Raw genomic sequence first — 22,747 nt, forward strand, 5'->3', positions numbered from 1 at the left:
CGATGGTGTACTCAACGACGAACCTGGATGCACGAATGGCAACACGTCATTATTTCGGATGAATCTAAGTTCTGTTTACATCATCATGATGGTCGCATCCGCGTTTGGCGACATCGCGGTGAACGCACATTGGAAGCGTGTTTTCGTCATCTTCATACTGGCATATCACCCTGGGTGGTGGTATGGGATACCATTGATTACACGTTTCGTCACCTCTTTTTCGCACTGACGGCGCTTTGAACAGAGGACGTTACATTTCAGTTGTGTTACGACCCGTGGCTCTACCCTTCATTCGATCCCTGCGAAACCCTACATTTCAGCAGGATAATGCACAACCGCATGTTGCAGTTCCTGTACCGGCCTTTCCGGATACAGAAAATGTTTGACTGCTGCCCTGGCCAGAACATTCTCCAGATTGAACTGTGGTATCGTGTTGAAGCTCCATTGGCAGCTTTACCTGTACACGCCAACCAAGCTCTGTTTGACTCAATGTCCAGGCGTATCAAGGCCGTTATTACGGCCAGACGTGGTTGTTCTGGGTCCTGATTTCTCAGGATCTGTGCACCCAAATTGCGTGAAAATGTAATCACATGTCAGTTCTAGTACAATATATTTTTCCAATGAATACCCGTTTATCATCTGCATTTCTTCATGGTGTAGCATTTTTAATGTCCAGTAGTGTAGCTAAAAATCGGAAGAAACAATGAAATAATAGAGGGGTGGGAGAAAAGTGGAAAATTGTGAGTTTCTGCATGGGCAGGTACGTAGCTGATATCGGTTAGTTACAACGATCTGCCTACACAAAATAATTAAGCGTACGTATAATACAAATGTAACAGCTTGAAGCTCGCGCCTGACTCACGATATGCTGTCACCACTATAGGCTTGTTCTAAAAAATAAAAGCCGTATGCCACAGTGTGTGTGCGCGGAGCTGCTGTCGGTATATTGCAACCCGGCGTACGGGGACACATCTCGCTCGCGTTTCTCCAGTCGCGCTCGAGGCGGCGCCGACACCTTGTTTCATTTCCCTCTTTTCCGCGCGTGCCGCTTGCTTACGCGAGCAGGTCTCGTGTTCCCGCCGCGTCACGGACACCTCCGCACAGTGGGAGAAGGCAGTATTTCATACGCACACAGCTCTGACAAACTTCAAAGAGAGTCGCGGAACAGACGAAACGAGAGGAGACGGCGAGGGAGGGCCCGGACGTCGACTATGCTCGGCGGGTTGCCCGTGTGCCAGGGGCGTCCTAATTTGTAGCACACCGGCGTCACGCTTGCCAGTCGCGGAGGCCAAGGTGAGATGACGCCCCGGAGCTTACACTGTGCTGTAGGCGTAGGTCACGTGCTTTTTCACTTTTAAATTTCTCCCGACGGGCAGGTTGTCGCTATGAATTAACGCCTAACACGACCGAGGACGTCTACATTGCAGAGCATTTCTGCTGCAACATTTTTTAATTTTTTTACAGGAGAAGCTCGAGTCGAGAAAAATTTGCTAACACCTCCGGAAATGTGCTTTTCCCGAGTGCTAAAATGAATCTAGCGAACTCACTTGTCTAGACGTCTCGTAAAATTATTACGGTAGAATGCCTACCTCGGTGTCTGACATGGTGAAGTTACTGCGGCGAGCTACAAAAATGTTTTAGAATTTAAGACCGTTACTCGCGAATATATTAAAGTCCTGTTTCTTCACGAAACGTAGCGATGCTACCACAATCAAGACCTCGACGAATGTTTTCTTTGAAACTTCGAACACATTCTTGAGGACGTCGCTTACGTACAGAAGAGATGAAGATATAAAGTGCATCGATCTTTTCTCTGCCGTAGTTTTTAGTGAAACACAGGCCGGACAGTTCATAAAATGCACTGTCAGTATAAAAAATCTGTCCTTTATTAGTATCTTAGCTGCACCCATCCACAGTACAAAAGAACATCGCAAATTCTTTTTCTATTACTGCCGTCCGCCTCTGCACCAGCTACCACGCACTCTGTGCGCAGTTAAATACCCAGTTGCTTTTATGAAGAACTGAAGCACTTCTTTTCGACATCCTCGTAAAGTTTCCTCCAAAATTAACGTATATGGCAGTCATTCCCCTCAGCAAAACAGTAAAGCAATTACTCCCATCTGTCATCATACCCAATTTACGTGTCTTTCTCTTTTAATTTCTGTCAGTCTCGTCACTCTCTTTCTCTCTACGAATTTTAATTGTTTACAGAGATACAGACATCAGAAAGTAACCAATTAAGTTATTAAACTGATTTCCATGAATTGCATCACCGACTTCAATGCACTCTCGGAACTTACGTCTTGACGTTCTTCGAGGATTCATAGTCTGAACGATCAGTTCGTTTCTTTCGTTTGCATCTTAGTTGTAGCCTTCGACTTATGGGAATGGTTTGGGGATCTTGACGGTCAAAAAGTGACCATTTCTGCGGCTCCGCCTTCTGGGAAATGATACATCAATTAATATGCTTCATGGCAACTTGAATGTACAACATCCCCGTCTTGCCGGAAGAGCGTACTCTCCCTTGCGGCCTAATGAACCTACTCCAGAAATGCTAGAAGCTCATTTTAAAGAAAATCTGTAAGACAAAGCAGTAACACAACAGGCCCAACCAACTGGTTGACTATCATAGCACGACACACGTTTACAGAGGAGCGTTCCAGAAAACAGTATCTCCACAAAGGCACATGGGTTTTCGTAGAACCACTGATGTGAGTCATGAATGTTATAGATACCTTGCGAGTGAAAGAGGCTTCAGTAAACAGTTCCCAAGGGATTATTCGGCGAGTTGCAACTAGTCAACGACAAAATTTCATTCTACCTTCATCTCCTTCTCGAAGCTATTAAATCTGATGTAAGTGATAAGGATAGCAGGGAATGAATACGTAATGTCCGCCATATTCTTATACGTGGAACAACGATACGTGTAGAAATTCTGCGTGGGCTAGCTGAAGAACTACTTCATACTAACTGACTAATGTATTTTACTTCGTTTCACTCGGTTCATTTGCACATTCAGATGAAATATGACTACTGAACTCATTAGTAGTCTTACGTAGCTTACTGATAACAAGAGTAAATATTACCATTTCACTAACGAGCTACGTGGCAGAGTTATATTTTTTTATATGAAGTTAATTTTGTAAAGATTCTTGAAATCGTTAATAGTTAGTTTCATAACACAGTTTTCTTTTTTTAGATGCTAATCTGTTCTATATCATTCAGTAGGTTTAGTTTCTTTCACCGTCCTTTTACTTAAGACTTATTTTGTAATCGAGTGTCACCACATTGCACTTAGCGGAAAACAGGTTAAAGTACGATCTGCTTAGCGTAATTACTTTTCCTTGCATTGCACTTGGTCAAGTTTTTCGTTAGCTGGTTCGCTGTTCTAAAATTCATCACTTTCGAGCAGTTCCGAGTTTCCGTTGCCACAAGGTCAGTCACGAAAGTTTGTTAGGGCCAGTTTAACATCACTGTCACTATTAGGGTACAATAAGATTATTTACAGTTACTCATTGCATTACAATTATCATCAGGGTCAGTTCAATTAAAGTTTGGTTCCGATCTCATTTCTTTTGTCAGACATTCTTACACTTAACAATGCTGAGGTACATGTTCACGTGTGTGTCATTCAGTGTTCGGAATTTAACTTACGTTAGTCAGTTTAGTACTTAATTTTCAGGGCATTTTAGCAGAAGCATTTTGAATATTTATTTTTTTGAAAGTCCAGTTTGCAATTTTATGCAGGATTTTAGTATTCTGTGTTAGAATTGCAATATACATATTGTGACGTCACACTTTACAGCACTGTTCACTGCACTGCACAATACAGAGTTTCACGAGGCAGCTCCTTTAGTATACGGTTTTAGGCTATTTAATTATTTTTAGTAAAAGATAACTGCAGTACAGTTATGTAATTTCATTTCCATTTGGCGACTCCTTTGATGAGACAGCGTTTACGTAAATAAACGACTTGCATTGAGAACGTTCACCTTACAGTACATAACACACATCAAAGTTAAGAAAAGCATAACCTCATACAAAACAAATAAAATAAAACCGTTACATATACATACGCTCTAGTCATAGCGTGAACATATTCGTTCTGTACGGACAAAGCACGCAGCACATCGTACTTGCGTCTCATTGCATCTGATTTTCCTATTCCCTTTTCTTTTTTCCCCCTTCTGGATAAATCCACATTAATGTTTCGGCCGCAGCGAGTGTCGTTTCTCGATTATCGGACCGTTGCAGAAATGCTCTCCGCATAACAACGTCGGTGCTGGCCAGATGTTGAATATTCGATCCGCTATCTCATAGTATTCAAATGTGTCACTGCAAATTTATGTAATGACCCGGTATAAATCACCGCACTCTGCGCGGTACTTTGATTTGGAACACGGCATTGCGGCTTCCAGCCAGTGCAACATAAAACTTCAATGTCACTAAAGGCGAAATTGCAGGGAAATTTCTTTGTCTGTGCACCATGCCGTGCAGAGGCAACAGGACTCGGCGTCCCGGAAGACAGGGAACCTCAGGTGCTACAAGCTGAGTAAGCTTCCTTAATTTGTGAAAACTTTTATTTAAAAGCGTGCACATCCAATCCAAGAACTGGAACAACCTTTCGAAAATCTAACAATTAGAAAGTTGTTACAACTTATTTAGCCCAATATTCGGTATTCGCCAAATGTGAAGGAGGATATAATGCGGGATGTATGTGTTCAAGACACTTTAACGACTACTTGCTGAGTAAGAGTCACATCAATACGAACCATACTGAGGCAACATACTATGGAAACGAAGAGATTTTACTGACATCATCATCTTACAGCAAAAGATTAGACCCAAAGCAACTGTTCAGAGTAACTACCGCCAGTCTCAAAGTATGCATTACAACATAATTCACACACATCCATGCCCGAGGCAGGATTCGAACCTGCGACCGTAGCGGTCGCGCGGTTCCAGACTGTAGCGCCTAGAGCCGCTCGGCCACCTCGGCCAGCAAAATTTTTAGAGGAAGACCGGTGCTTGACAGTAAGCTGGTTCAAATTACTGTTGCATCAGTTATGCACAGGCGAAAAGATCTGCACAGGATTAGCGTGGAGAGCTGCATCAAACCATTCTTCGGACTGAGGGCAACAACAAGAACACTCTGGAGACCCTGTAGTTTGTGGTTCACAGTACGGGGTTTTGAGCATTCCTCGAGAGTTATGCGGCGCGTAGAAAGGGTAAGGCAGGAGGCTTAATAACAGAAAAATACAGAGCGCGCCCTGTTAATTAATTATTAGTGGCCCCGCGGTCTTCCGGACGCCTGTAGCGTGCGGCGCGCCTTTGGCGATACCTGCGAGACGCATCAGAGGGCCGCGCAATGCGTTCGGCGGCGAACGGTCGGCGTTCCTGCGATCGGCGAAGTGCACTCATTGTAATTGAGCTACGCAGCCCGGCGGAGTCCGTCGGAGTCTGGTCGGGCGCTTAATAATGCAGCGCGCGGCGCTCAGACGTTGTTCGCGGTCGCTACGCAGCGCAGGTGGAAAGTTTTCGCCGGCAACCAGCGTCCCTCCCGCTCCCGCCGCGGTAAAATAGCTGCGCGCAGCTCGCCTTTGCCGCTCCAGCCAGGCTTCTGCCGTGTGGGCTGCATTCTGAAGCGGATCACTGCAGGAACGTAGCTCGCTTCCTACTGCGCAACAGACACAGTAATACGTCGACTCACACTCAAAGGCGGCCAGGCGCTGAAATATTTTCATTCAGTCGTTCCAAAGGTCTGTTTGTCGCTCTACCACATCGTGTAACTACGCTGCTGCTCGTTGTTAAAACAGCTGCAAATGGAAGGATGGCAAATACTGAAATTTTACTTTTTGTGTGTACACTACCGGCCAAAAGTTTTCGATGACACATGATAAGAGCCACACTGAAGCCCCAAAAAAACTGGTATATGCAAGACATATGTTAACAGGCAGAATACGGCGCTGCGATGAACAACGCCTATATAAGATAACAAGTGACTGAGCAGTCCTGGTGCTAAAAAGGCAGGTTATCAAGATGTAAGTGAGTTTGAACGTGTCACAGCATCTCCGAAGTAGCGATCAAATGGGGATTTTCTCTTACGACCATTTCACGAGTGTACCGTGGATATCAGGAATCCGGTAAAACATCAAATCTCCGACATTGCTCCGGCCGAAAAAGATCATGCAAGAACGGGACGAACGACGACTGTAAAGATCATTGAAAATGACAGCCGGCCGCCGTGGCCGAGCGGTTCTAGGCGCATCAGTCCGGAACCGCGCGACTGCTACGGTCGCAGGTTCGAATCCCGCCTCGGGCATGGATGTGTGTGGTGTCCTTAGGTTAGTTAGGTTTAAGTAGTTATAAGTTCTAGGGGACTGATGACCTCAGATGTTAAGCCCCATAGTGCTCAGAGCCATTTTGAAAGTGACAGAAGTGCAACCCTTCCGCGAATTGCCGCAGGTTTCAATGCTGGGTCATCAGCAAGTGTCAGCGTGCGAACCATTCAACGAAACGTCATCGAAATGGGCTTTTGGAACCGATGGCCCACTTGTGTACCCTTGATGACTGCACGTGGCAAAACTTCACGCCTCGCCTGGATCGATCAACAGCGACATTATTGATTATTGAAAACATGTTGCCTGATCGGACGAGTCTCGTTTCAAATTGTATCGACCGGATGGACGTGTACGAGTGGGAGACAACCTCATGCATGGACCATTCGTGTCAATAGAGAACTGTTCAAGTTGGTGGAGGCTCTGTAACGATGTGGGTCGTGTGCAGCTGGAGTGATATGGGAGCCCTGATATATCTAGATACCACTCTGATAGGTGACACGCACGTAAGCATCCTGCATGATCACATGCATCCATTATTGTCCACTGTGCATTCCGACGGACTTGGGCAATTCCAACAGGACAATGCGATACCCCACACGTCCAGAATTGCTACAGAGTGGCTCCATGAACACTCTTCTGAGTTTAAACACTTCCGCTGTCCACCAGACTCCCCAGACTTGAACGTTATTGAGCACATCTGGGACGCCTTGCAACAAGCTGTTCAGAAGAGGTCTCCATCCCCTCGTAGTATTACCGATTTATGGACCTCCCAGCAGGATTCATGGCGTCAGATCCCGCCAACACTACTTAAGACTTTAGTCGAGTCAATGCCACGTCGTGCTGCGGTACTTGTGAGTGCTCGCGGGGGCCATATCGATATTAGGCAGGTGTACCAGTTTCTTTGGATCTTCAGTGTATATACTTTATTTCAGTGTATAGACATATCGTACAAACTAAACAGACAAAAAAAATAGATATGTTCACTCTTTATCATAAATCACAAAACACTATGGTTTAGATTTTAACCTATTCAGAGCATCCACCCTTTAACCTCAGAACAGTTGCACAAGAGAGATAAGATTTTGTATTGTTTTGGCAATATCTAGAACGCTTACACATCGAGTTCAGTACAGCTACGACACGGAGAAGCACTGAAATTTTATCAGAAAATGTTTCTCTCTCCGACCAACACATGTATCCCTGTTCTCTAGACTATTAGCGTAACGATGCATGTAAGAGTAATAAGTTACGAACGAAACTCATCGAGCTTCATTACAACGTGCATCCTAATCGAAAATGAGTTTAACCTCTCACGTCGGCGTCGTAGGAACTGAGCTGGAAAAGGATAGAATGAGGAATTACACTGTTCCGAGTACATGTGACAGGAATCATCCCAGAATCTGCTTTACGTAATCGTGGTCGGACGACCTAAATGAAGGTGGCCGAACGGAGATTTGAACAACGTCGCTGTTACGATTTTTGCGGCGTAATTATTTCGTCATCTTGCTCCATATTACTGCTCTGGGCATGGTCCCTCTCTGCTTTCTCCACCATGAGAGCTGTATCTCCCTGACAGTCACAGAGTGCTCAGTGTAACCACAGAACATCACACGCGCTGCGGTGTGTCGTTTTGCTAACTGGTTGAATACTGCCAGAGATGAAAGTCGCTTAAATAAGGGCAGGAGGAACGGCAGTATCCATCAGCGATCTACTGGGTTAATACTCTAACGCTTTATCTCTAGTAATATAGTTGTTGACGAGAAATTAAACCTCATCTCCACTTCTCCTAGTGTTCGAAGCGTTCTCAGTCGAATACCGAATCGATGCTGTGATAAAACAATGTCACAGAAATGATGAAAACTTTCAGATTTATTTCGTTAAAAACGATTGACCTCCCAACAGAGTTTCAACCTCCTATATCCTTTTCCGCCAGCAAAAAGTGGTAGAGACGCAATAATTACCACCTTTTGAGGAACTTAATTTTAGATAAATAAAGCACTTATGCGTAAAGAACTACTCTCTTACTAAATTTCTTGGTTAGCGTGTGATCCGTGTACCCCTTATGATTATCAATAACGTACCTCTAGCCATGTATCGCTATTATAGAGGAACAGTATACTTTGAATTAGAGACGAGCAGAAGGTTAATTTAAGGATTAATTGGTTTAAGTGGAAGTTTAGTAGGTTACGCCGCGCATCTCAGAAAGCATATCACAATAGGATTTCGCGCAAGTAGTTGAATCCTAATCGTAGGAGAGTACACCTCCAGTTTCACTTACAGGGTTGTTGAACCAACTGATATGGCAGTTAAAGCATGTAACGTTTTAATATTGTTCCGCAAGCAGGGAACTACGTTGCATCTGATAGCATTGTTTATAAGATCTCACACAAGCATAGCGTAAATTCGATTGTTACTCTTTAAGTTACATACATTTTTTCTCATTGTCCTCGTGTATTTATTAGATCATTATGACGAGAAAAGGGCATGCATATAACTATCTACGCTGTGCGTTTCTGATATATGTGTGATGCTTTTTTTTTAGCGTAGTTGTACTGAGGCACTTGATTATGATTACTATTTCGTTTGGTCATTTTTCAAAGGGAGCAGCGTACAGTAGTGCGAAAAGCGCAGCAGAATAATGTGAATAATAAAATGAAGGAAAGGGAAAACAGCATTTTTTTTGTTTTGTTTCGGCAGCAGTATAAGACTGTTTCAAACACCTACCATCGGCTGCATTTACGGCTTCGTACAATCTCGTCGCTGCAGATAAAGTATCCCGAGCTTGATACAAAATGTCCCTACGTTGCAAGCTTTACGGATTAAATTGTCTGTGTTCTTACATGCCAACAAAAGTAGCGGTGGCGCTTGGAGACAAGAATTATAGTCACAGCAATATAACTAGACCGGAGATGAGTTGCTAGGACAGCAAGGAACTATATGGTTCGCGTAAACTAGTTTTAGTGCCATGATGTATCGCCACAGACGTTTAATACCGCTCTCGAGTAAATATCGCATACGAACTGACGTTGTTAAGCAGCTTCAAGTTACAGGATAGCACAAATTTTTGCAGAAATTCGGAAGAAGTTCTGCTGACACTTCGCTGCAAAAGTACTTTGTTTCTGATTTCTGGTGGTTGTTCTGGGCACTGACGCATCTATAGAAGTGCAAGATGGTTTGGCTCTACAGAACCGGATAACGAGGTGACGGAGTGGTGTTTAGAATGTCCGTGTGGGCATCGCAGTTTCATTTTTAGAATTTGTTCGAAATAGCTCCAAGCGAAATGTTGGGTATATATATGAAAGAAAAGTATCCTGCGTAAGTTGAAAACATGGCTTTAAAGATTTAATTGACGGTGTCCACGGAAGTTGCAGATTAGTGTTAAATATGGGGTAGTTAAGTACATATAAGGGGAGCGATATATCCGCCCTTCAATTGTGTGTTATACGAATTTCAGAGGTCAGCTTCATGTAAAATTTGTTGCTTGTACGCTGCTTCAAAATATTTGCTTCTGAAGTGACTACTGTAAATGGGACACTTGACCCAAAGTCAAAAATCGATTGAGGTAGGAAAAATATTTCTTTCGCTCTAACGATATAAGCCACTGAGCAGTTGCGTATATTAATAACATATGCAATGATAAATTACAATGATAAATAAGTGATCAAGATTTCGCAAACTTCTGTAGAGACCTGTTATGTTCTCTAATGCAGTAGGGATTTTTCTGAGATATTTCTTAACTACTGAAAATACGGACCAGATTCTAGTGTTCTAGCATTCTACGTCCTTATTCTTCAGCTTACACACTATCCTTCGAAGACTGGTGTGATGAAGTTCTCCACATTTGTTTATCCTGCGAAAATCTCTTCGTCTCTACGTAACTACGTCCGTCTGAACCTGTTCACTACAGTAAAGCGTTTACAATTTTTTTCCGCCCACACTTCCCCTCATTACTAAATTAGTCTACCTCGACGCCTTTGAATATGTCCTCTTAATTGATCCCTTCTTGAAGTCAAGCTGTACCCTATATTTCTTTTCTCTGCAATTAGATTGACTACCTTCTCATTACTAAACCGATCAATCCACCTCATATTCGGCAATATACACAAATTTACTAGCCACTTCTCTCTAGCTGACGGTGCAGTAAATAATTGGGGCCAGAACACAAGCATTTAGCTTTAAAAAGTGTACGATATTTTGTACTGAATGTAAAGATTTATGTTCGTCGCTTCGTGACCGCTTTCGTACAGGTATTTACTGAATTACGGATTGAATCACTCTGCATTGCTGCGTAATAGAGACTCTGTTGATCTCGACGTGCATTTTTCCCCCACAATGGATAATTACTTGCACTCTGACATCAAAAGCCATGATAGATAGTCCTCCATATTGACGTCACTGAACAATATGGAAGATACCAAATTTACGTAATTCATGTAATGAACTGACGCTGTCCGTGTATACTGCGATGATAGGATTTTAACGGTGATGTTGGAAAGGTACTTAATTACAGCTGAAAAGGAAGATGTCTGGCCGAAGGTAGACAAAGATGGAAGACCTGCACACCAGGACAAGAAAAGGGGGAAATACGCCACCATGACTTGTTTAAAGAAACATTCCAGCATTTGACCTTAAACGATGTACGGATATCACAGGAAGCGTATATCAGGTGACCGGGCAGGGATTTAAACCCTATTCCTCCCGAATGCGAGTACAGTGCCTTTGACCAATAAGGAAACTCGCCTGATAATAGTGGTTCATCTGTCGCGATCGAGGGAAGCACTCTGGAAGTATCATTCTGGTACACGCCGTGGAATGATGTAATACGAGTATCAACCCGTCATACGCTGACACCAAGCATTCTGAACGTTGGCCGTGCTAATGCATTGTGCAGCGCATATACAAAGTGGCTGACTAGCGTCGATTCAGAAGACAATAAGATTCCACACGAGAGATGACAACAAACAATCTCCGCATATCTTGATAGAAAGACGCAAAAGTTTACAGTGTCAGGTAACAAAAACAGCTTCATGTTTTCGTATCAAACATACAGACACGAGATGCGTATGACTGTTCCCTACAACTGCAGCTCATAAATATCATTGCAGTTTGTCGAATCCCAACTAGAAATGTTGCTAATTACTGTCCTTATTTAATTGCAGATGTTTCAAACGATACCTTACAAATATAGCACAGTTTATCTTTACTTGTAATTGTAGGCTCACTGCGAATAAAATGCTATGTAAACGTCCATAGAGCCAACGTAAGATTATTGCTATTTATTTTGGCAATAAAGCCTTTCTAGATCACCCAAGAAACTCTCATTTTAGTTTTCGGCTTCTGTCATGCAGACTAAAACTTAGAACTCGCAAAAAAAAGTTTAGTGACAGTTGCAACAAAAACTATGCACCAACGCAAAACCGACACTGAACTTCGCTTAACGAGTTTTAAATTTGGCTCCTGCGTCGGAAGTCGCTGAAACGTCGTAATAAATTAAGAAATATATACGGCTTCAATTAGAAAAATTATTGATGATCGGAGACATTTAGGGAGCTTATTTCCTTACAATAAAATCTTCTCGGCCTGTTGCCTCGTCAATCAGCAATGCGTCCCGATTGTTCTGGAAGACATTTTCCGGCGAAGATTTAAAGAGGAGAAGATGTATTCCGAAATGTCGCGGGCACAATGAAGATCGAGGCTGCAAGAAGCGCGAAAAGATTCTGTTGCACTGATGCGCCGCCAGAAGAGTCGTGTTCTTCCTTAACAAATATCTTATTATTTACTTTGAATCAGATAAGTCTCCGCAGCACTGTGCCATCGTTGGCGTCTTCTTTCATTACTTCGAGCCCCAGAGATCCAGAATTGAAAATATATTGCCCGGGTGTTAATTTCATTACTGTTTGTTGGTGCATATGTTTTGGTGAGCCGCGCGGGATTAAAATGGTTCTGAGCACTATGGGACTTCTGAGGTCATCAGTCCCCTAGAACTTAGAACTACTTAAGCGTAACTAACCTAAGGACATCACACACATCCATGCCCGAGGCAGGATTCGAACCTGCGACCGTAGATATCCCGCGGTTCCAGACTGTAGCGCCTAGAACCGTTCGGCCACCCCGGCCGGCTGCGCGGGATTAGCCGAGCGGTCTAAAGGCGCTACAGTCAAGGACTGTGCTGCTGGTCCCGGAGGAGGCTGAGTCCTCCCTCGGGCATGGGTGTGTGTGTTTGTCCTTAGGATAATTTAGGTTAAGTACTGTATAAGCTTCGGGAGTGCTGGCCTTAGCAGTTAAGTCCCATAAGATTTCACACACATTTTGTTTTTTTTTGTTTTTGTTTTGGTGAACAGTTACGCCACCGTACACAAAACATCGTTTCAACTGTTGTAAGCTTCCCAACCTTGTCCATGTAAGCGTCCATTAGCGGCCGAGAGGAGTGGCGTCTCACGCTGTACTCCACCCCTTGTAGACAAAATAACGTTATACGTAAAGTTAGTGGGAGCTTGTGAAACAGGCACGACTTGTTGAATAACAGGCCTCACAGATTGTTTGTCCCTGAAATTGCGGTAATTTTTATGGCGGTAGCAAATGACCAGAAGCACGTTGCTGCAAAACACAATCCATGCGTCAGGCCGGAACCGCAAGGCCACGGGCAGCGATGCATCAACTGACACGGGCTGCGCGAGCTGGGCAACGTTCGGTTTATGTAATGCAGTAAGCGCATTGTTTTAGCGGCGTACGGCTTCTGGCGCGAACTGTTGCCACCGCGGTGGGTTAAATCCGACCGAGTCCTGTGGCGTCCGCTCGAACGGGCTACCAGGACCATCGGGCGGGAATCCTGCCAGTAACGTTTCTCGTACTTGTACCCACGTCAGTTAAAAAGCTCATCTCGCAGTTGAGCTGACGACGTGCTTGTCGCTCATTAACTGTTGCCCAGTATGCTGAAAAGGCAATGAGAAAAGGGCCGCTATTCCATCGTGGATCCACTCGGCAACGTACTTTTAACGACAATATCGATATCATCAGGTAGGTTGGATACGGATGCCGGAGAAAATCAACAGTGGAACCGTCATGCAGTTCTTGGTTACAGACTTACAAAGACCACAAAAAACAACGAACGGGGTTTGGAACCCTTTTCGTCCTGAATGTGAGGCCAGCGTCTTAACACCGGAGCATAGTCAACCTAATGACAGGGAAGACCAACGAGGAAGTAGTTTGTTTTTTCAGCATGACACATTGGGTTCCCTGTCTCCACGAAGCGACAAGGAAAGATGAATTCAGCCACCGAGTAGGATGAATCACCCCACACGCACTCGATAATAATTTGCCGGAAGAGATAAAAATGGTACAAGCAGCCTTTTAGTATGATCCCTCTCCTGCAGTTCGGGATTATGAAAATGCGCCCCTCACTCATTCTCGCAGAAAGCTTGCCTCACGAAAACGCACAAATGTGGCGCCGAATGGGAGGAAAAGCAAGTTTTATGCGAAGACCGACTTGTCATGTGATCGAATACGTTATCTCCTATACCATGCCTTCGGCAGACTTCTGGTGGACATGTACACATCAAAAGCCCATTCCCTGCCTCTGTCATTGCATGTCACTTGGGAATTAAGAAAAGAGGGGCTCATTTCTTACTACTCCGCTTTCGACTGACCATGAGATGTTTGGAATAGGTACAGACAAGTCTACCGTCAGTGGAATGGCCACATTATTAACTAGAAATTTTTCAGGCATTATATTACACGTTATGAAATCTTTCACCCTACAGCGCAAATGATATGTAACTAAATCAAGTAGCAACACCTGTACAGTTGCATTCTTCTAAATCAGGGAGCAACGCCTGTACAGTTACATTCTTCTCCCTTCCTACATGGAATCAGGAAGAAAGAAACCCAGAATGGTAAGAGTTCAGCACTGTTACCTCTAATTTACGAAGAAAAGAAAAATTTACCTTCTGACTGCGGGCTTGTTACAAGCCGCACACAAAGGTAGCGGCGAATGTTTTAAAAAATATATATAATGTGCCTTCTGAGGGTTAGTTCCGTATTCTGGTGCTTCCGAGCATCAAAATAAAAATGTGCGTTGTAACTGGAGGCCTGTAATATTCTGTGGTCAAAGGTGGCGACGAATTATATTTCTGGGCCCTCTGGCCGTGGCATCCGCATGCCAATACTTTCGAGCTTCGGAAAACAAATGTCGACCACCGGCATCATTGCTACACACACTTGACGCCTGTCTCACAAAATTACAATAAAACTCAGTACATTTTGTATAATGTGCTACATTTTATCCTCTGGTATGACAACTTGGCACGGGGTTCCAAAACACGTGAAGACGTTTGGTACCAAAATTTTTTGAAATGCAGAAAATGGAGGTAAAGTGTCCAAATCGCTTGTCGAAACTATAGGAAAGTGTGTGCAATCTTGGCCTGGAAGATTTTTCTGTTTTGTTTCGTACTCACCTGATATAAGGGCGATGAGTACGAAAATGAAGGAACTCCTGCAAAAATCCATGTCGGCTGTGCTGGTGAACTCGAACCGCTTCGTAGACAATCCTCCCTTGGGACCGTGGACACTGTACGTCAGTGACGCACGGGGCTGTTCAGATGTTCGTAACGCACGTTGCGACAATCCAGAGGTGTGGAAGCGGACCAACAGGCCGTGTACTGGACAACAATCTCACCGCTGCAGCGGGAGCTTAAATTTTAATGACTTCCCACCTCGTGTCCACATATCCAGCTGGTGACAATATAGTTGGCACTCTCCAAATTGCTCGGGACAATTCAGGAAGTGGCTTTTGATTTTTATATGAGGTTTTGATTCAGCAGATCGGGACCGCTCGTGTCAGAGCTGCAGGTGAGACGCCAGCGCGCTGGTGGGACATGGAGGCGATCCGTGTCCTTGATGGGCGCCGAGGAAATGTTCTCCTCCCACGCGCTAGCGGCGAGGGGACTGAGACAGAGCTTGAGCGTTTTCGTACGGTGAGGTACCTCTCACATCACATGGTGTCGCGGGAACACTGTGTCCCTCGCCGCACAATTGTTATACACACTCGTGCTCGCACACACACACTCACTCACGATCGAAAAAAGTGACCAGGTTCTCCTATTCGCTAGTACATAGATGTACGGGTTCACGATTGTCACACGTGCACAGAAACACAGGCGTAAGCACTTGTCGTCGCACCTCGCGACGAGTCGCGCGGCGGTTGACCCTGCGTAGCGTCGTGTCGTGTCGTGTGCGAGGATCGGCTCCGCCCACCTGCTTGCGTCACACCACCGCTCCGTTTCGCCGTCGCGGGCCGACTGGCGACCGTGCGCTGCTCTCGGTTTGGGCTGCGCGCCTTGCCTCCCCTTCCCCCCTCCAACGCAGTGGAGGGGGGCTCGCACGCCAGCTGCCGGCGAGGAGCTGTAGCTGTAGCTGTAGCTGTCTGCTCGGACGCGAGTCTCGGTTAGCGGACGAGGACCTCAGCGTGTAGGTGTGCGCCGCGGACATCTGCGAGGAACAACGGTTGACTAGCCTGTCTGAGATTCGGCGTCGCCGGTAGGACGGGGTGGCGCGGTGCCACCCGAACAATGTCTCTCAGGCCAGCATCAGACCATGAAACATTGAATCGTAGAACGCTATTACGAAGTCGGCACATTTCTCGTCATAATGTTTCTTGAACGATCGTTGATTTTATTTTTCAGCTCTTTTTACTGCTTACAAAGGAACATTCCCAAATGTAAATATGGGATCTCGATGGAACTTGACGTGTGTGTAGATTGGCTAAACAATGGAATAAGTACTTTTTGTTTCTGCCAAATTATACTTTTAAGGAATGGAACACACCTCGAATGGTATTTTGACGTAGTAGATTTAGAGGGAATGTCTTTTTCTATGATGTACATAAAAGTGTCTATCACATAAAAGTTGAAATGTAATTAACGTTCTTGAAAACTGTGTAATCAACTTTTGAAATAATTTGAAATTTTGCAAAATACCCTATCGCCATTAATTTACTTTTAAAAATGAAAACTTCTCTTTCGAAATATATTAAAGAAGCTTTCAAGCCTCATACTTCCATGTATTTCCGAAATACCCTTTCAGCAAAATATGTGCATGGTACAAAAAACGTAATGTTATAAGCATTTCTTTACAGAATAGCATTATTGTAATGATTTTGTATCATAATAATGAGATTCATACATGAAACAGTAAACTAAAAACAAAAAACCATGAGTGCAAAACATAAAAAAACTATTAAAAACTTAAACAAATATAAGTAAAATAAATATTTGGAACAGTAATGTATGTTTAGGAATTTTAATTAGGTATGTTGAGAATACTCTGACAGCACGTGGTGTACAGCTTATTTTCCTCACATGGTATTTCAGAAACCAGCTTTATTGCATGTGGATGTATGTGGCTTGAAAACGTCTTCAGTTTGTATTAGAAATTTTAATTTTCCAAAGTTAATAATGATGGTGGGGTATTTTTCGAGACTGCAAATTATTAGAGACGTTGGTTCTATAGTTTTAAAGACATTTAATTACATATCAAATTGTATATGATGAATATTTCTTATATATACCCGTTATGAAGGTATTTTCCATAAGTCTAAAACGCCAAATTATCTTTCTTGGTGTCGTCTACCCTTTAAAAGTGAAGTTGGCACAAACAACAAAATAACTGTTGCATTATTTTGAACCCTCTTCATACCCGCCAAGTTCCATCAAGACAGTTTATTTACTCTTGCGAATGTTCTCTTGTTAGTTTAGTGCACCGCTGTCATTGCTCCTTGACGCACAAATTGTCATTTTTATTTCGACAGACGATGTATTTCGAGCCCTGGGAACTCACCTTGAGGTACTTCTACATCGTTTTTGGACTTCCGTTTAATACTGGCCATTAAGAGTAGGCCTACATAGCTGTACTACAAAAGACTAGTTGCTTCCTCAATTTTTATGTAACTAAGACAAAAACGAAAAATCACATACTATTTCCAGCAGTGGTTCTATACTTTTTAAGCACACCATGAGTAGGCATGTTTACATGTATTACACACTTTTTGTCTTTCAACACATTTGTGAATAACGTTCAAACAAGTCAAAAAATGTCCAAATGTAAAGACGTTACATTTCCATATATACACAGTTGTTGCTATTTCTAAGAAGAAACAAAGACGTTTCATTATTGTTTACAGATAGATATTTTTGCAAAACAGTAGGCCCATTTCTGCAGATGTGACCTTATGTTGTAAAAACTATTGAAATGAAAAACTTATCAATATAACAGCTGACTAAAAGCTATAAAATAACCTCTAGATAATGGAAAGGAAGTGACCCATTCATGCGTCAGTTATGTATTGCACGCACTGTACGTCTTTTGCTTGAAATTCTACAAATATTTTCATGGTCTTAAAAGTTCACCATAACAAGTTTTCAGGATTGTCTGTATGGGGTTAGGAATCTGTATGGCGTTAAGAGGACCGGATTTATACTTTTAAGTTTAAGTATATTAAAAATGTTTAATTGAAATAATTGTTTCTGCTTTTTAGTCTTGTACATGTCAAATTTTTCAGTCTATTTCAAACGTTCTGATTATGTTACAACAGATACATGTGGTAGATTTCGGGAGTCAACTAATACATTGCTTCCTCCTACAATTATATCATGAAAAGACCTTCAAGGTAAAGATTAGAGAGAATCGAGCTTATACAGGGACTCATCAGGCACTGTTCATCCCACAAATCATTCCAAAGTGAAACAGGAAAAGAGGGAAATTACAATGGTGCACCAAGTACCCTCCTTCACACACCAGACATAAAAGTGGGTTAATATTGCGTTGTCATCGAGTTCTGAGCTACACTGGAAGTTTCAAGTCTCTAACTCAATGGGAAATGATAGTGGTAAGCGAAGTACACTCCTCCACACACCAGACAACAACGAGGGTTAATTCTCATCCTGTTCTGAGCTATGTCGAAAGTTTCGTCTCTAACTCATCATGGAGTTGGTTTAAAATTAACTGCAAAATTTGTACCGAACAGACAGAAAGTGACCTAGTAGAAATGTGTTAGCAAGATTGCAACTATGAAGTTATTGCTTCTTTGGGAAAAAATTAAACTTTTGAGGTTGATGAAAAAACTGTGTCTGTCATACAGTGTTTATTCTTTAACACATTTTCATAAAATTCTTCTAATTGTTGTAGTAGATCAAATTTTTACCATTATTTTTGGTGTGCTGTTCAGTTAGACTGTTGGGGATGTCATTTAATGTGTCTGTTCAGGTAGATATGGTTAGCTACTGAGGATTTATCAAAGCGGCTGAGCTTGAAAGCCTCAGTGTGGTCTTTGCACCGTGTACTCGTATGGGAAGTTCTTCTTGTTTTGTCTGTGTAGAATGTATGGCTTTTCTTGCGCTGTAATTTATATATTCTGCTGTGTTTTCTTATGGGGATGTTTGTGTTTACTGTGAGGAAAGTAATGACCAAGTTTGTTGTTTGTGGAGATAGGTATTTTTATATTGGTATTTATAAACAACTTAACAATATTTTTGTGATGGTGTGCCTAAGTAGGAATGATTTTTAAAGATTTATGGTGCGTCATTGTTTTTCATGTAATGTTTCTATCACTGATGTTGGGCTGCATTTTGTAAGATAGTTCGTAAATTGATTTTACTACGTACTCATTCACTGCAGTTTCTTTGATGGTATCCATTTCTTGTGTTATTGCTTTTGGTTTTAAATGGAATGTATGTGCCCCATTCAACATGCACATCAACGCAGCATAATGTGTGTGTTGGGATGGTGTCATGATTTGTGTGTTGTGGTATCAGTGTAGGTTTGCTTTCCTGTAGGAGTAAACATTCCGCACCTGTTGTTCATTAACAACTATGAGCTCTAAGAAATTTCCATAAATTTTAAAAAGAAAACGCTGTCTATAGAACGATTCGAACTGTTAAACTGTCACTTGGTCAAATGGAAAAATAGTAACCATTGTATTAATACTGTAAACTTTATGTTATTACGGATTGAGTTGAATAATGTACGAAATTCAACAAGTTTATCTTCTGTACCATCTAACAGTAGTAGAGTATTACCAGAATATATCTCGGAATAAACTACTTTTTCAGCAAGATTGCCGGCCGGAGTGGCCGTGCGGTTCTAGACGCTACAGTCTGTGTAAGTAGGCTGTTTAGGTTTTTTTTATTCGTAACGCCACGTAGCGCTTTGTATGAAAATCACTGGCTGTGCTGTGTGCAGTCTGTGGCTGGTTTGCATTGTTGTTTGCTATTGTAGTGTTGGGCAGCTGGATGTGAACAGCGACTAGCGTTGCGCAGTTGGAGGTGAGCCGCCACCAGTGGTGTGGATATAGGGAGAGAGATGGCGGAATTTTGAGAGCGGACGATCTGGACGTGTGTCCATCAGAAAGAGTAAATTTGTAATATTGGATATCATGGACTGATATACATATATATTATGACTTTTGAACACTATGAAGGTAAATACATTCTTTGTTCTCTATCAAAATCTTTCATTTGCTAAATATGCATATCAGTAGTTAGTGCCTTCAGTATTTTGTACCTTTTATTTAACAGGCAGTAGTGGCCCTCGCTGTATTGCAGTAGTTCGAGTAACGAAGATTTTTGTGAGGTAAGTGATTTGTGAAACGTATAGGTTAATGTTAGTCAGGGCCATTCCCTTGTAGGGATTATTGAAAGTCAGATTGCGTTGCACTAAAAATATTGGCTGGCAGTTTAGTGTTGCTAAAGAGCGAAATGTCTGAGTACGTTCAGTTCTGCTCAGCTGTTTGAAAATCAGATAATGTAAGAGGTTTATAAGCACAGTAATTCATTACTTTTACTAAGGGGACGTTTCATCTGGAGCCGAGCGACCGCTACGGTCGCAGGTTCGAATCCTGCCTCGGACATGAATGTGTGTGATGCCCTTAGGTTAGTTAGGTTTAATTAGTTCTAAGCTTTAGGCGACTGATGAGCTCAGAAGTTAAGTCGCATAATGCTCAGAGCCATTTGAACCATTCAGAAAGTTTATTTTTCCTTTGAAAGAAGATTTTCTCAATGATTGATGAATACGTCAGCCAAGTGGCTTGACGTATTGTTACCCACAGCGAAGCCTTCTTTCTTTTTTTAAATCTTGTAATTAAATGAGAAATACTCATGTGATAGTATCAGATCAAGTAAGCTGACCAACTCCGAAATATCAGACAAGATTAATTCTCCGTGGTTAGCGTGGCTTTTGCTAATAATTTCAACTGTCGTCATTGAAATGTATGTTTTCAAACAAATCAGTAATGTCAAATGAGGCAAATATTGCTTTTCTGGGGATTTTTATATCTTTGATGTGCATTTTTTGCTGAATGTGTGGATTCAGAAGTGTTAATTTCCCTAAGGATAGTGTTTAATGATTGGTATTTCGTATCATAGTGTATTCTCGCAGTTGGCAGTGGGTCTAATTGGGAAATTAGGTTGGTTGTGCTCTGATTTTGAGAGCAGTGGGGTTCATTAATGCGCAACCTTTTTTTTGTTTATCAAAGAGGGGGAAGTTACATTAATTATTTAGGCAGCTTGGGCCATAGACACATATAGAGCGTGCACGGAACTATCTCTATCGTCTTGAGGTTTGAAACCGAAATCTAGGTCACACGACAAAGAGAAAAAGACCGAGTGTTATGCACTACATGAAGTGAAGTCAGCAGTTAAGTTTATTTATACATCGTATGACAATACATATACAAAAATTACAAAAATGTTACATGTCAAAATTTGAGTACAGCTCTCCACCGTAAAATAACACAAAACACGGCAGCTATAGATGAATATCAAGATTTTTTTTTATTTTATAAGATCACTTGTCACTGTGAGGGAAGGACCCTTGTACGAAAATGCAGGACATGTCGATAATATATGAGCAACTGTCTGTCGTTCCACACAACAGTCACAGAATGATGGTGAAGATTTGCCCCACTTGTAGAGATTGTCTGCACATCGTACACTGCCCATTTGGTTGCGGTTCAAGGTAGTCCAAATTGCCCGAGACTGGTCGAATCCAAGGAGTTTCTTCTGGATGCAAGGCAGCTACAGGCATTGTGGGGAACAGTTTTGTCTACAGCAGCGTTTCCATTCATCGATAGGATGGAGTTTTCCATGAGAATCCTGGCTGATGAGTGTGGGATGCATTGATCCAGTCTTTTTCGCTCCGCCGGGAATACTTCGTCCATTATTGGAAGGTCGATGTTTAGAGGTCTGCGCGGATAAGAAAAGTGCAATCCGCATCCGCAAGTTCTTTAGCCGCATCCGCATATATTTCAGTTTTTAATGCGTAATTAACAGTAACAGACAGTAGTAATTAGAATTATGGTATGTAGGGGCATAGTTATTGTTTGGGTGCCATTTCTGCGACAGCTTACCTACTTTTGACTTCTTAAATCACAGGAAATGCTCTATACCTACTCTAAAGCAGACCATTCCAAACAGAAAAGCATTGGCGCTCCGGAGAACACACAGTAGCGCCTCGGATCTCGTGAGATTGGAAACGCTATATAAAAAAATAAAATTCAATGTAATAGTATTAAATTATGAAAATACGTGTATAGAAATAATTATATTTCGCTGCTCTTGTGCCAGGGCAGCTGAAAATAACGATGGTTTTAAACTGTTACTAGCGCACTCCATCATTTACCGACAGTTTTTTTGTATTCACTGCTTGGATGTGTCAAATTTTGAAGCCATTCACGTCAGCTGATGATTATATTATACACTCCTGGAAATTGAAATAAGAACACCGTGAAGCGACTCTCATAGCTGAAGACGACACGTCTCTATTCGTCCCTCCATTCACGCCTGTCGCGACACCACTGGAGGCGGGCTGCACGATGTTGGGGCGTGAGCGGAAGACGGCCTAACGGTGTGTGGGACCGTAGCCCAGCTTCATGGAGACGATTCCGAATGGTCCTCGTCGATACTCCAGGAGCAACAGTGCCCTAATTTGCTGGGAAGTGGCGGTTCGGTCCCCTACGGCACTGCGTAGGATCCTACGGTCTTGGCGTGCATTCGTGCGTCGCTGCGGTCCGGTCCCAGGTCGACGGGCACGTGCACCTTCCGCCGACCACTGGTGACAACATCGATGTACTGTGGAGACCTCACGCCCCACGTGTTGAGCAATTCGGCGGTACGTCCACCCGGCCTCCCGCATGCCCACTATACGCCCTCGCTCAAAGTCCGTCACCTGCACATACGGTTCACGTCCACGCTGTCGCGGCATGCTACCAGTGTTAAAGACTGCGATGGAGCTCCGTATGCCACGGCAAACTGGCTGACACTGACGGCGGCGGTGCACAAATGCTGCGCAGCTAGCGCCATTCGACAGCCAACACCGCGGTTCCTGGTGTGTCCGCTGTGCCGTGCATGTGATCATTG

General features: G+C 43.0%; 1 protein-coding gene across 2 annotated transcripts in view; it reads right to left on the reverse strand.

The window, feature by feature from the left end:
* LOC126277948 (hemicentin-2) overlaps window positions 1-15,705 on the reverse strand; it is a 634,557-nt gene extending 618,852 nt beyond the window's left edge. Inside the window, exon 1 of one of the 2 annotated variants that reach the window (XM_049977544.1) lies at window positions 14,795-15,705. In XM_049977544.1, coding sequence (XP_049833501.1) covers window positions 14,795-14,846 — 52 coding nt within the window. In that variant the 5' untranslated portion in view covers window positions 14,847-15,705. The remainder of the gene's footprint in view (window positions 1-14,794) is intronic. The other variant, XM_049977545.1, reaches the window with a different exon arrangement.
* Window positions 15,706-22,747: the final 7,042 nt, after the last annotated feature.

Source organism: Schistocerca gregaria, chromosome 6 (assembly GCF_023897955.1).
Source record: "Schistocerca gregaria isolate iqSchGreg1 chromosome 6, iqSchGreg1.2, whole genome shotgun sequence".
NCBI lineage: Eukaryota > Metazoa > Arthropoda > Insecta > Orthoptera > Acrididae > Schistocerca > Schistocerca gregaria.